Genomic DNA, 13087 nt, shown 5'->3' on the forward strand with positions numbered 1-13087 from the left:
ATTAACAGGCATCTGATATAGATTATATATATATATATATATATATATATATATATATGTTTATCTCTCATAGCAATGCGAGTGCTCGAACCAGTGCGATAGATCGGGATGCGTTCGCTCACTGCGCTTAGACAGTAGAGTGAGTGACAGGAGAAGCCGTTTGTGGGTCATGATGGGCTGGCCACTAGAAACGGGGGAGTGGAGGTGTGAACGCAGGCGTGCCTGAGTGCTTCAATGCCGTTTCAGAGGCATGCATAATTAAAAGCGTCATAGTACACGTCACTTGGTTGAAAATCACACTGAAGTGATCACAGTGCTTGCGGAAGGGTATAGTCAACCTCAAGTGCTGAGATCGCATCTGATGGTGCTTGATGTACCAATGTTTTCATGCACTTCCAAGAGAAGACGTGCACAAATGGGCGTCTTATGAATGGCTGATGAGCATCTGCATACACTTAAGTGATCGCACTCCAAGACATAGTGGGCGTGCTAATGCTTTGCCGTGCAATTGCCTGCCTCGCTAGGCGTGCACTGTATTTGCATACGCAGGGTGCGAGCGAACGCATCTAGCGAGCAGGTCTGAATGAGCTCCAGAGTCTGATGGCTACATGTAATGCCTTTCAAACCATGATGCAAGATGGGAAAGCTTTACCCAGTAAATCCTTTACATGTCCTGTTAATGTCAGTCCATGCTGATCTCTCTAACCCTGTCTCCCCTCTGGAGGAGGATGAGCGTTTGTCATAAATTATTATTCCTGCCTTTGTGCGAGCTGTTGGATCCAACTTATTAATAGAAGATGACGAGCCAGCCCCTAAATCCAAGCACCCTCTGTTTAAAGTAACTTCAGCAGAATTCCCTCTATCAGATCATCTACCTGAACTCATGGCTGCAGCCTGGTAAGAGGTTTCATACAGATCTAATTTTACTCTTACTGTGGCTCATTGTGCAAAATGGGAAACGCCACTTGTGGTGGATTCACATGTTACGCGTTTAATTAAAAGCTCTATGTTGCCTATTCCTACAGTACTTCCTTGAAGGATCCTACGGATAGGAAAGTAGAAGCTTGCCTGAAATCGATATACACTTTTTTTTTTTCTTTGGGGACTGTTGCCTGTCCAACCATTGCTACTGCATGGGTGGTTAAAGCTATAGAGAGCTAGGCTGATGCACTTGAAGACTTTTCCCTCAGATGATTCTAGGGATCAAATGTCGTTTTTTTTTTTGTTTTTTTTTGTTCACATTTGTGATGCAGCTTCCTATTTTGGAAAAGCGACATTAGATGCCAATCTCCTAACCTCCAGTCTCTGCCGCGTCTGTGTCTGTCTGCCGTACCTTGTGGCTACGCTCATGGAAGGCTGATGTGGATTCCAACAAAGGCCTAGAAGGGTTACCCTTCAATGGGGAGATCTTGTTGGGCATAGACCTTGACAAGATTGTAACTATTTTTACTAAGCCTAGGAAAGCCTAAAGGTCAGTCCTTTCCTAGGCAGTCGGCTTCCACTAGAGCCGCCGAACCCAAGAACAAGTGGACTTGGAACACCAGACTCCCTGCATCAAAGCCTGAGGATAAACCCTCAGCCTGACGGGACGGGCCTCCCTCTGGGGTATCCCAGAGTGGGAGGCTGACTTCCACAGCTCCACGGGTATTTACCAAAAATATGACTATCAGGGCGGCCCACCTGCGTGGTCAGGGTGTCCAACAGTTTCCATACCTGGACGTCGTCCTTCTCCTAGCAGGATCCCCAGTAGTGCTTCAACTCCGTCTGTAGTTAACCATTGCTTTTCTGCACAAGCACAGAAGGTTACTCAACTGGAAAAAGTCCTCCCTGAATCCCTCAGTGATTCATCTGGGAGCCCTGCTGGATTCTTCAACTACGAGTGTGCAGATGTCTCCACAGTCGCCGAGGGTCGATCCCCCTTAGCGATGCTGGTCCTGGGATACAAGGTGTCTGCCTTCGACATGATGGAATGTGCTCAGTTCCATTCCAGGCCTTTGCAAACGCTGATCCTTTCCAGGTGGAACTTGTTCCCACTATAGGAACAAAGCTCAGACAGTGGTGCTCTCTCCAGAGGTGCGTCTGTCTCTATCTTAGTGGATAGAGACCTCTCATCTAACAAAGGGTCGCCCCTTTTGGTTCTCGGACTGGGCAATCCTAACAACGGATGCCAGTCTCCAGGGTTGGGGCGCAGCGACCGATCTGCGCTCCTTTCAGGACTGTTGGACATCGGTCGAATCAACCTTGCCAATCAGCATATTGGAACTTCGAGCTGTCTACAGGCCCTCAACCTGGCCCAGCACATACTTCACGGAAAACCTGTAGATGTTCAGTCCGAAATAGCCACAAAAGTGGCTTACTTTGACCATCAAGGAGACACTTTAAGTCGGGCAGCAATAACAGAAGTGTCACGCATTCTGACATGGGCCGAGTGTCACGTCCCGGCCATCTCTGCAGTGTTCCTTCCGGGAATTCTCAATTGGGAAGCAGACTTCCTCAGCCGTCACGACATGCATCCCAGGGAATGGTCGCCTCTCCAAGAGGTGTTTCAACTCCTAGTGCACAGATGGGGCATCTCAAAGGTGGACCTCGTGGCCTCCCGACACGATCACAAACTGCTAGTGTATGAGTCCAGAACATGAGATGCCGAGGCAACCTTGGTAGGCGCACCAGTGAAGTGGACCTTCCAGTTTGTGTACCTATTTCCTCCAGTCCCCCTTAACAAGACTGAGACATTGTCCTGCTGGTGACTCCAGCATGGCCCAGATGTCACTGATGCTCAGATCTTTGGAGTCTCTCCATCAACACTTCGTTCCCGCTGTCTCAACGTCAGCACCTGTTGTCTAAAGGTGCTTGCTTTTACTCGGACCTGGGTCGTCTCTTTGACAGCGTGGCTCTTAAAACATCCGTCCTGAGGGCAAAAGGATTCTCTAGCTCTGTAGTCTGCACTATGCTCAGAGCTCGTAAGCCAGCCTCTGCTCTGATCTACCACAGTGTGTGGTGTACATATTTCCAATGGCGTCGTAACAGAAGCTACGATCCTCAAGTGGTTGATTTCCAGAGTCCTGGCCTTCCTTCAAGCTGGATTGGACCTTGGACTTTGCCTTGCTTCACTGAAGGTGCATGTCTCTGCTCTATCCATTTGGTTCCAGCGTGCCCTCCTTCTGATGAAACTGGGAGAAAGAGTCACGGAGAAACGTGTTAAGGCTCATGGGCTATTTTATTCATGCTGCTATATCAAGACGCTGTGTCCTTGACTGATTACCATCTCCTCCACTGACTGTTGGCACTTCGGAATAACCCAGCCGTGACAACCTGCTGCCACACACAGAGATCACTCGCCGGCCGGCTCCCGCATCCACGCACTGAGCTTCGCTGCTCAGGCGGGAGTCCCACCAAGGGGGACAGTGGACCTAGCTAATATACCATCTGGTCCCGGCGGCTACTGGCAGTACCGCTGCAGACACTGTGGGGAAGGTCCCAGGAGATTTGAGGGGAGATTATCCTTTTAAAGTTAGTCTCAAGCTGAGGTGAGCTGTTTGGACCCAAGCGGGGAATACACCACGGCACCCTCAGGGTTAGCATACACTCTTTCATCTCTATTCCTAATACTCCTGTGCCATATTATTTGGAACATTTTCTTTAATAACTTGTGGATCGGACATTGCTGATATTTTTGGATTGGGTGAGACTTTTATCCATTATACATTGTCTCTCACTATATGGACTGACACATGTCAGGGAAGTTATATTGAAGGAACTTTCACCATCCCAAATTACTTTAGCAGCTTGCATTCTAATTTAAAAGATATTCATCAGGTATATCATATTATATGTTTTATGTGCATGTATGTTATAATGTGATTATATTGTGATTATTAAATTAATGTCTACCAGTGCTACACTTTTCCTGTTTTAGACTTCTATTTAGTGGGTTGCAGATCCCACTAAGTGTGTAGCAGCTTAGTAGCACAACTAGCTCTCACACAAACTGTATTGCGCACCTGTTCTCTATCATACGGTTCCAGCGCAGACCTGCTCCACCCCCGGATGTCCACACCTTCCTCCAGGGTGTCCTCCGGATTCAACCTCCCTTTGTCCCTCCAGTCGCTCCGTGGGATTTGTCAGTAGTTCTTTGTGCCCTCCATTTGAACCCCTGGATTCTGTAGAACTCAAGTGGTTCACAGCGAAGACTTTTTTTCTTCTGGCTATTGCATCTCACTCCCTGAGTTTCTTACTAAGGTGGTTTCTCATTTCCATATAAACCAAGAAATTATAGTACCGGCCTTTCAGTCACCAGAGGTTTCGGCTGGTGAGGCCTCATTGGATGTGGTCCGCGCTCAGGATTTCTGTGGACCGTACCAGTTCCCTTTGGAAATTTAACTCCTTGTTTGTGATCTATGGATTTCACAAAAAGGATGGCCAGCCAATAAATAAACATTGGCCAGAAGGCTTCGTATGACTATCTCAGAGGCTTACACACAGACAGGCCTGCCTGTTACTGCTTCTGTTACTGCTCTTTCTACTCTGTCTGTGGGGCACTCATTGGCGGCTTGCCGTGGCACCTTGGCTGTTCAGCTTTGTAAGGCGGCCACATGGTCTTCCTTTCAGACATTTCTAAGGTTCTTTGCATTTGATACCTTAGCCTCTCAGGATGCTTCCTTTGGGTGCCGGATTCTCCTCTCAGTGCAGGAGTGTCTCCACCCTTAAAAAGACTGCTTTGGGACATCTGCAAGGTCTCCCTGTAGAGCCTATGGATCCTGAAGAAGAAAATGAGTTATGGTAAGGACTTACCTTTTGTTAACTTTTTTCGAAGTCCATAGGGTCCACACCCGCCCTGACGCACCTGGCTTCATTTGGGCTATATTTCTGGTCACCGGTTTTCCGTCTCCTTGTCTGTGAGTGTGACTCTTTTGTGTACCAGTCGTCTTGCTCTCTTATCCTCCTCCGGCCTTTGGCTACTTACCAACTGAGGTGCCTCTGGCTTGGGGATGGGGTATAGGAAAGATGGACCAGTGCATCCTTGGATAAAAGCTTTAATTGTGTGGTACCCGGGATCCAGATCCAACCTACACAAAGGTTTCCCCATGGACCCTATGGACTTCGAAGAAAGAGGTAACAAAGGTAAGTTCTTACCATTACTTTTTTTTTTTTTTCTTATGCACATAGCTATTTCCTTTCATTTTACCAAGGAACGAAAAGTACTGCTATTATTATCCATAAAGTGGATATTGATAAAGCTTGCTAAGACTTTCTATACCTGTGACTATCTAAGTGCAGATTGGTTATTAGACCCAATACAGAGAATTATCCATCTACATAATAGGGTGGTTATTTTTCTTAATGTGACCCACAAGAAAATGAAAAACTGAGTGGATTTGAGGCAACAGAGTATACACATTGTTCTAGACGTTAAGTGTGTTTATACAAAGGAGTGTTGAGAACTACTACACAATATTGAATCCTTGAGGATTCCATTTGTTTGTTTTTATATTGAGCAGCAAAAAAGACTCTGAATCAGTCTGATACATTTTTTATATATTCATGTGATATTGGTGTTTATTTTATTGTGTTGATATGGCCATGTTTTTATGTATTAAGTGTGGACCACCTGAAGCTATCAACAATACAAGTCTGTGAGCCTGTCTATGCTCCTGCAGTTTGTGACTAGTTTACAACAACACTAGTTCCCTAGGTATTCACCTCAGTCTATGCTCAGTTCATTAATTTGTAAGGTGTGTGTTTTGAACATGGAAAGATAACTGCAATAAAGTTGGGCTGCAATCCAGGAAATAAGTATTAACGTGTTTTTTTTTTTTTTTTTTTTTTTTTTTGGTTTTGTTTTCATTTTTAGAGGACAATGCTGAACCAGATCTGGAGGATGATGAAGATGATGAAGATGAAGATGATGAAGAGGATGACCTTCCAGTTGAGATAGAAGCTGAACATGAGCATGAACCGGAACAGCCCCTAACTCCAATGCCGCCTCCTGCAAAGAAACGTAGAGGAAGACCACCCGGTAAAGCAAATCAACAAAAGCAAAGTAAGCTTATTCTAGAAACTGTTTACATATGTCTGCTGTTAAATTGATACAGCTTTGATTCAGGCATGAAGTCCTCTATTGTGCATTTTTCAACACTTCTTCCTGACTTTTTACCTTCCAGCTTCAGCTGTCATTCAAGTGGAAGATCAAAGTACTGGAGCTATTGAAAACATCATAGTTCAAGTGAAGAAAGAATCTGATATGGAAGCAGAGGAGGTTGTAGAAGCTCCACCACCTCCCCCTACAGTGGAAGCTCCAAATGGAGACCTCACTCCAGAAATGATCTTGAGCATGATGGACCGGTGATGATGGACAGATACACTGCTTTCTCATTGAACTGACTCGGGCTGTGTTTAAATGGCTCACTTCTATTTTATGGGAATTGTTTTAAACAAAAAATTTTTTTTATTTTGCTTTCAGTTAATTTTAAGGACTTGTTTTACCATACCCATACCGGGGAGAAAAGGGGCAAGGCAAATTGGCTGACCAAGGATAACTTCTTAAATGTTTGAAAACAGGAAATCATGGACTTATTAAAGCTGCATGTAGCTTTGGTTGCATTTTTAGAGATTTAATTCAAAGAGGAGTAACTTTCACTGTTACTTATTCTATAATGTTTTGGCAGTGAACTTTCAAGTGAGGATTTTCCTAATTTAAAGACTGCAAAAAGTTTTCCTTTTTAGCCAATCATTTCCTTTTTAATAGGCATGTGTAACAAAACATAAATTTAAAACACAAATGGACTACAGTACAAAAAATATATATATATACCAGCTGCCTATTACTTTTTGCATAAAGTGTTGTATGTTTGTATTAGGGAACATTGAATTCTACGAAAGGCCTAACCTGTTTATTGTAAATGACAATTATGGTTTACAATGCTACTAGATTGTTCCAGAGTAACACCTGATTGCAATAGAACATTGTTGTCCACCATTAGTATATATAGCATGCTTAAAGTTTATTTTTGTTCTTTCCAATCTCTTGCTTTGTTGTGCAAAACATGACTTTGTAAATAACTTTTTTTTTATATATATATTTTAATCTTTTTCTATCAAGAAATTTGAATAACTGTGGAAAGATGTAGTGGTCAAAGTAATTTTTAATTACTGACATGGGAAAATTAAATCTTTAGGAAATGCATATATTGGACTCCAATTATGATTTAAGTGTTCATTTCTGAACTGATATTTCTACATCTCCCAAATGTTTCTAAGCTAAAAAAGAAAAAATTTAACTTTTCATGATAAATCTGCTTCAAAGTTTGTCTTGACCATCGATTCGGTGATGTAGGATGTGTTAATTTTTTTTTTTTTTTTTTTTTCACAGCTTTTACCTTTTTAGACTATTTTTTTTTCTGTATTTAATACCTTTTTAGATTCACCTTGAACTCCTACATAGATTGTGAAAATATGTACATTACATCATGTTTAAAGACCAATCCATTCCGCCTTTCAGTAATTTATATTTTCCCACTGTGTACTGCTTTTCAAGAGTTATCAGTTTAGATATATGAATAGGCTAAAATGTGGGTTTTTGTTCTTTTTTCCCCCTTACTGTCCTGTGTGAACTTTATCATTATTTGATGAGGCCAACGTTCATAAATTGTTAAAATATTGTGATGAGCAAAAAAGTAGAGGATTTTTGAAATGCGAATGTACAACTGTACAGCTAATAAATAATTAATGTAGGGTTGGGTGTGTGTCTTTTCATAACTAATCCACTGATAGTTCTAGCAATCACTGCAGATATAACTTCATACAGTATCAATGAAATGTTTCTAAAAAAGTGTGTGTGTGTGTATATATATATGTGTGTGTGTATATATACACACACCACTTTTGGCTGTGCGATAGTGCTTTGATATGCGCACACTTTGGTGTACATTGTGAAACACAAGGCTGAAGTGTGTTCAACCACCCAATATATCAGAGCGTGGCTGCACACCCAAGACTGCTATATCTATGTTATAAAATGGCCCCTGTTGTGACAAAATAGTTTTATGTGGATATGATGTAGGGTGATACAGAATAGGAGATGAAACCAATTTAAAATAGGTGGTGGTATTTTTTTTTTTAATGAATAAACATTTAACTGGTTAACAGTGTAAGTGAATAAAACAGCATAGGCCAATGGTTACCAAACTTATTTGAATCACGGCACCCTATAGTATCAGCATTGTTTTCAGGGCACCCCTAAGCCAAAGGTTTGTTATTGAGAAATTCAGAAAAAAAATGTAGTAAAGTGAAGTAAATTGTGCTTACCGGTCATCCTCCGGTTCAGTTATGTGGTGATGGACAGGATTGTCCACATATTTAAATTACATTGACCATGAATAATTTGATTTGGTGCTGGACCACCAACCTGAGGCACCCCTGCAAGTGTCCCGAGGAACCTTACGGTGCTGCGGCACACCGTTTGGGAACCACTGGCATAGGGTATTTAAACAGTTGAACATAACTAGCATTAAGGGGGCGATTGAATTGTTTTAAACGCGGCTGTTTCTCTTGGGCGCCCGACGGAGCAATTTATTGTCTTTGTTTGGGTGCGAATAGCTATAGCTGCACACATCTCTTTTTGCAGCTTCCTGAGGAGGTGAGCACAAATATGCAATAAGTCTGAACTTTGGGAGCCCAACACAGTACTTTAGATGAGTTTAACCGCTTTGCGTGGCTGAACCCGCACCCTAATTGAGGAGCAATTGAATTGCTTTGATGGATGCCCAAAAAACTATTGACTTGCCCCCTAAGAATGGTCCATTTTGGAAAGAAAAAATGTTTAACAATGAATTGTAATGCTTCTTCAGGGTCAAGCTGAAGTGGCTGCTCAGGTAAGTCCTGTTCAATGAATTCCTGTTTCATTTTTGTACTAGTCATCTTGATTAGGATTGCTTTGACATTTAAAGTTTTTCTGTAAAATGTGTATTTCTTCTTCGGGGTCCATGGGGTCCACAGCCATTATGTTGGGGTATGAATCCCGGTCACCAAACAGTTAATGCAAACGAGTTCTCTGCTCCCAGGATGCATCGGGGTTCCTCCTCATATACCCCACCCCCTGCCTCAGGTAGCCAGTTCTTCCTGTTTGGTGTTTCACCACATAGACGGTGGGACTGCTGGAGCAGTCCTGCAGACGAGTACAAAAAAAAAAAGAGCGTTTACTCTATCTCAGTGGGTGGTCTGAGCTGTCCTGGAAGCAGCCTCGCGCCTGATTGGAGGTGCACCGGCCACGCGCTGCAACTACCTCCTCCGGCACCGCTAGCCTTGGCAGGTCCATGGCAGGGGATTCGGCAGGGGCTCTCAGGCCCTGAACCACAACCGGATCAAGGGGATGGCAGGTAAGCAGGTGGTTGCGGCGGCCGCCAATCCACACGCTAGTTCAGTCCTTGTAGATTGTGAATTGCCTAGTTCAGTGATTGTGGATTGCTCCTCTCAGCCTCCATATAGGGCAGCCAGAGTATGTCAGTTGCTCTCTGAACGCTGCTCCTAACAGGACTCTGGGCAGTCTCCCTGTATACCTTGCCTACTGCTGGTTTTGGTGTTTTACAGGGCTCTATCCTACCTAAGGTTAGGCTGATTGTGGTAGTGAGAGCTTATATGCATATGGCTCGCGGAGTATTTATGCATGACGTGATTATTTATGGATACTGTTTCTTCTGTAAAAACTGTAATTCCTGTATACTGTCTCTCCCCTTCCCTTGCTACAGGTGTGTTGGTTGAGAGTAGAAAGCAGCGCATAGACCAGTGTTGGCTAACCTTGACACTCCAGCTGTTGTGGAACTATATATCCCAGCATGCCCTAATAGCAAAACTGTAGCAGTGCATGCTGGGTTATGTAGTTCCATAACAGCTGGAGTGTCAAGGTTAGCCAACACTGACATAGACACTCAGAACCAGTGGCATAGTGTTATGTCTAAGGAGTCTGAGGGTCAGGTGGCGGGAGCCCCGTTCCTGATATCCTGTGTAGCCTGCAAGGCAGGATTGTCCCCACAGGACTTTCTACAAAATGGGCTTTGTGGGAACTGTTTCAGACAGCCCCACACCTATTAAGTTTGCCTGTTTCAGGCCCTGAGCCCCCTTGGGCGTCCTTTTCTCAGGTTATGGCTCAGGTGGTGGAATGGCTGGCTGCCCCGGTACCACCGGTTTGGGGTTTGCCTCAGCAAATGCATCCTATGCCCATGATGTGGCCGCCTTGGATGGACCCTACTGCTGGTAAGGTCATGGCATCATCCTCGGGGGTTTTTCAGCCTCAGGCTGTCAAGCCAAAGCAGCCTAAATCTAGGCGCCATGTATCGCCTTATATGGCTGAGTACTCCAGTGCCTCCGAGGAGGTGGAACAGGCACATGACTTTTCACAGGTGTCTAGCTCCGAGGAGGGTGAAGATCATTTCCCAGTAGCCGATGTCCCCTTTCTGATAAGGGCGGTAAAATCGGTGTTAAATATCGAGGAGAGGGATCTTCCGCCTAGGAAAACCCCCCTGTTTACGCGCCAGAAAGTGGTTAAGGCAGAATTCCCAAAGTCTGAACATTTATCAGAACTTATGGAGGAAGCCTGGGTCCGTCCGGATAAGATAAGCCATTCTTCTAAAAGAATGGCGCTTCTATATCCTTTTCCAGCAGAGGACTGTGCCAAGTGGGAGAATCCACAGTCAGTTGATGCGCATGTGGCACAGCTGATTAAACGTACCACTCTGCTAATCCCAGCAGTTTCACTGAAGGAAACCAAAGATAGGAGACTGGAGATTTGTCTAAAATCAATTTTTTCGCTGGCAGGAACGGCCACCCACCCAGCTATGGCCACCGCCTGGGTAGCAAGAGCTATTGAGGAGTGGGCCAAAACTCTTAACAGAGTCTTTACCAGATGCCTCTAAGGAGTAACTGGATATGATCTCCTTTATTAGAGAAGGGGCCTCTTATTTGGGTGATGCCACCTTGGATGCAGGGTTCTTTCCTCTAAGGTTTCAGCAGAGTCTGTGGTGGCATGTAGGATCCTCTGGTTGAAGGATTGGAAGGCAGACGCCGGGTCCAAAAAGGCCCTAGACTTCCTTCCATTCACAGGAGCTGTTCTCTTTGGTCCAGAATTGGACAAAATTGTAGCCTCCATGGCAGCCTCAAAGACGGCAGGTTTGCCATCAGCAACCTCGTCTAAATTGAGGAGGGCGTCCTTTCGGGGGTTTTGGCCGCAGGGCAAGGCCAAAGGTCAGCCCTCAGTGAGACTTCCACCAAAAAAGGCAGGACCCAGGAAGCTCTGGCAAAACAAACGTCTAGGATCTAGGGTCCAGGATAAACCAGTGGCCTGATGGGACTAGCCTCCCCCTGGGGGATCCCAGGGTAGGGGGCCGACTACTTCGGTTCTCAGAGCCCTGGCACCTCACAACGGAGGATGCCTGGGTTCGAGGAGTTGTTTCCCGGGGATGCGCCCTGACGTTTTGGAGGACTCCTCCGCAAAGGTTCTTTTGTGTAAACCCGCAGGTGGGTTCAGAAAAAGCTTTGGCCCTTCAGAAGGCTATTCTTGCCTTGCTAGCATCAGAAGTAGTGATTCCGGTGCCAGAGAATCAGTTCCGAGAGGGGTTTTACTTCAATCTGTTTTTCATTCAGAAACCGAATGGGACATACCGGCCTATTCTGAATCTGAGGGAGCGCAACAAATTTGTTCGAGCCCCCAGGTTCAGGATGGAAACATTGCGATCGATTGTGTTGGCGAGGGAACAGGGGGACTATATGGTATCCCTAGATATACAGGATGCCTACCTTCACATCCCAATCACACAGGCTCATCAAAAATTTCTTCGTTTTGCGGTAGGGGAGGAACACTTTCAGTTCCAGGCCCTGCCGTTTGGTCTGTCCACAGCCCATCGGGTATTCACCAAGGTGATGGCGGTGGTGATAGCATGCTTCAGACGCCAAGGCGTCAGGATTTTGCCTTACTTGGACGACCTCCTATTGCTGGGGCAGTCCCCACAGCAGGTACAGGATCATTTGAGGCTGACAGTATCATGTCTACAGTCACGGCTGGATCATAAACTGGCAAAAGTCGTCACCCTGTCCAGTGCAACAGATGTGTCATTTGGGAGCGAGACTGGACTCCATGGTGCAGAAAATATATCTGCCGAAGGAGAAGATCCTGGCCCTACAATCACGAATACACAGGTTGCTTCGCAACAGGCAGATATCCGTTCTAGTTGCCATGCAGGTCCTGGGGTCGATGGTGGCCACCTTCAGGATGGTGGAATACGCTCAATTCCACTCCAGACCACTGCAGCAATTAGTTCTGTCTCGCTGGAACAAGGATCATTGCACGATCAGGTCTCAGCTGCTGCGTCTCTCTCCAGAGGTACGGTTGTCCCTGACCTGGTGGTTGCAGACAAAGCATCTCAGGCAGAGTTGCCCCTTTTGGGTGCCGGATTGGACATTAGTCAAAACCGACGCCAGTCTTCAAGGTTGGGGGGCGATGACGGGGGTCACACACTTTCCAGGGAAAGTGGTCAGTGGCGGAAAGCCGGCTACCGATAAGCGCTATATTCAAAGCTTTAGTGCAGGCTCAGGAAATCCTAAAGGGCAAGTCGGTGCAGATACAGTCGGACAATCGCACCGCGGTCGCCTACCTAAATCTTCAAGGGGGCACAAGGAGTCGGGCTGCCTTGGCAGAGGTATCAAAGATCCTGGTATGGGCAGAGACTCATCTGCCCACGATATCTGCCGTGTTTATTCCAGGAATCCTGAATTGGGAGGGCGATTTTCTCAGTCGGCAAGAGATAAATGCAGGGGAGTGGGCCCTACATCCACAGGTTTTTCGGAACCTTGTGGACAGGTGGGGCCTACCAGGAATAGATCTGATGGCATCAAGAAGGAACAACAAGGTTCCCAGGTACGGATCCTGGACGAGCGATCCGAGAGCCGAGTTTGCAGACGCACTGACAGATATACCAGCTTGTAACGCCACTTTACTGTTTCCCGCGTTTGATCTTTCAGACAACTCTGGGCAGAAGAGCAAACAAGAGGGCAGCACCATTATATTAATAGCTCCGGCATGGCCGAGACGACACTGGTT

The 13087-nt window shown here is 45.5% G+C and overlaps 1 protein-coding gene across 1 annotated transcript in view; it reads left to right on the plus strand.

The window, feature by feature from the left end:
* The window catches only part of CTCF (CCCTC-binding factor), a 70815-nt gene extending 63084 nt beyond the window's left edge, over positions 1 to 7731 (plus strand). The window contains exons 10-11 of the mRNA XM_088458275.1: positions 5852 to 6040; positions 6162 to 7731. Of these exons, the coding sequence (XP_088314401.1) occupies positions 5852 to 6040; positions 6162 to 6346 (374 nt within the window). The 3' untranslated portion in view covers positions 6347 to 7731. The remainder of the gene's footprint in view (positions 1 to 5851; positions 6041 to 6161) is intronic.
* Positions 7732 to 13087: the final 5356 nt, after the last annotated feature.

This window comes from Taudactylus pleione, unplaced genomic scaffold, assembly GCF_031769625.1.
Source record: "Taudactylus pleione unplaced genomic scaffold, aTauple2 ptg000822l, whole genome shotgun sequence".
In the NCBI taxonomy this organism is placed as follows: Eukaryota; Metazoa; Chordata; class Amphibia; order Anura; family Myobatrachidae; genus Taudactylus; species Taudactylus pleione.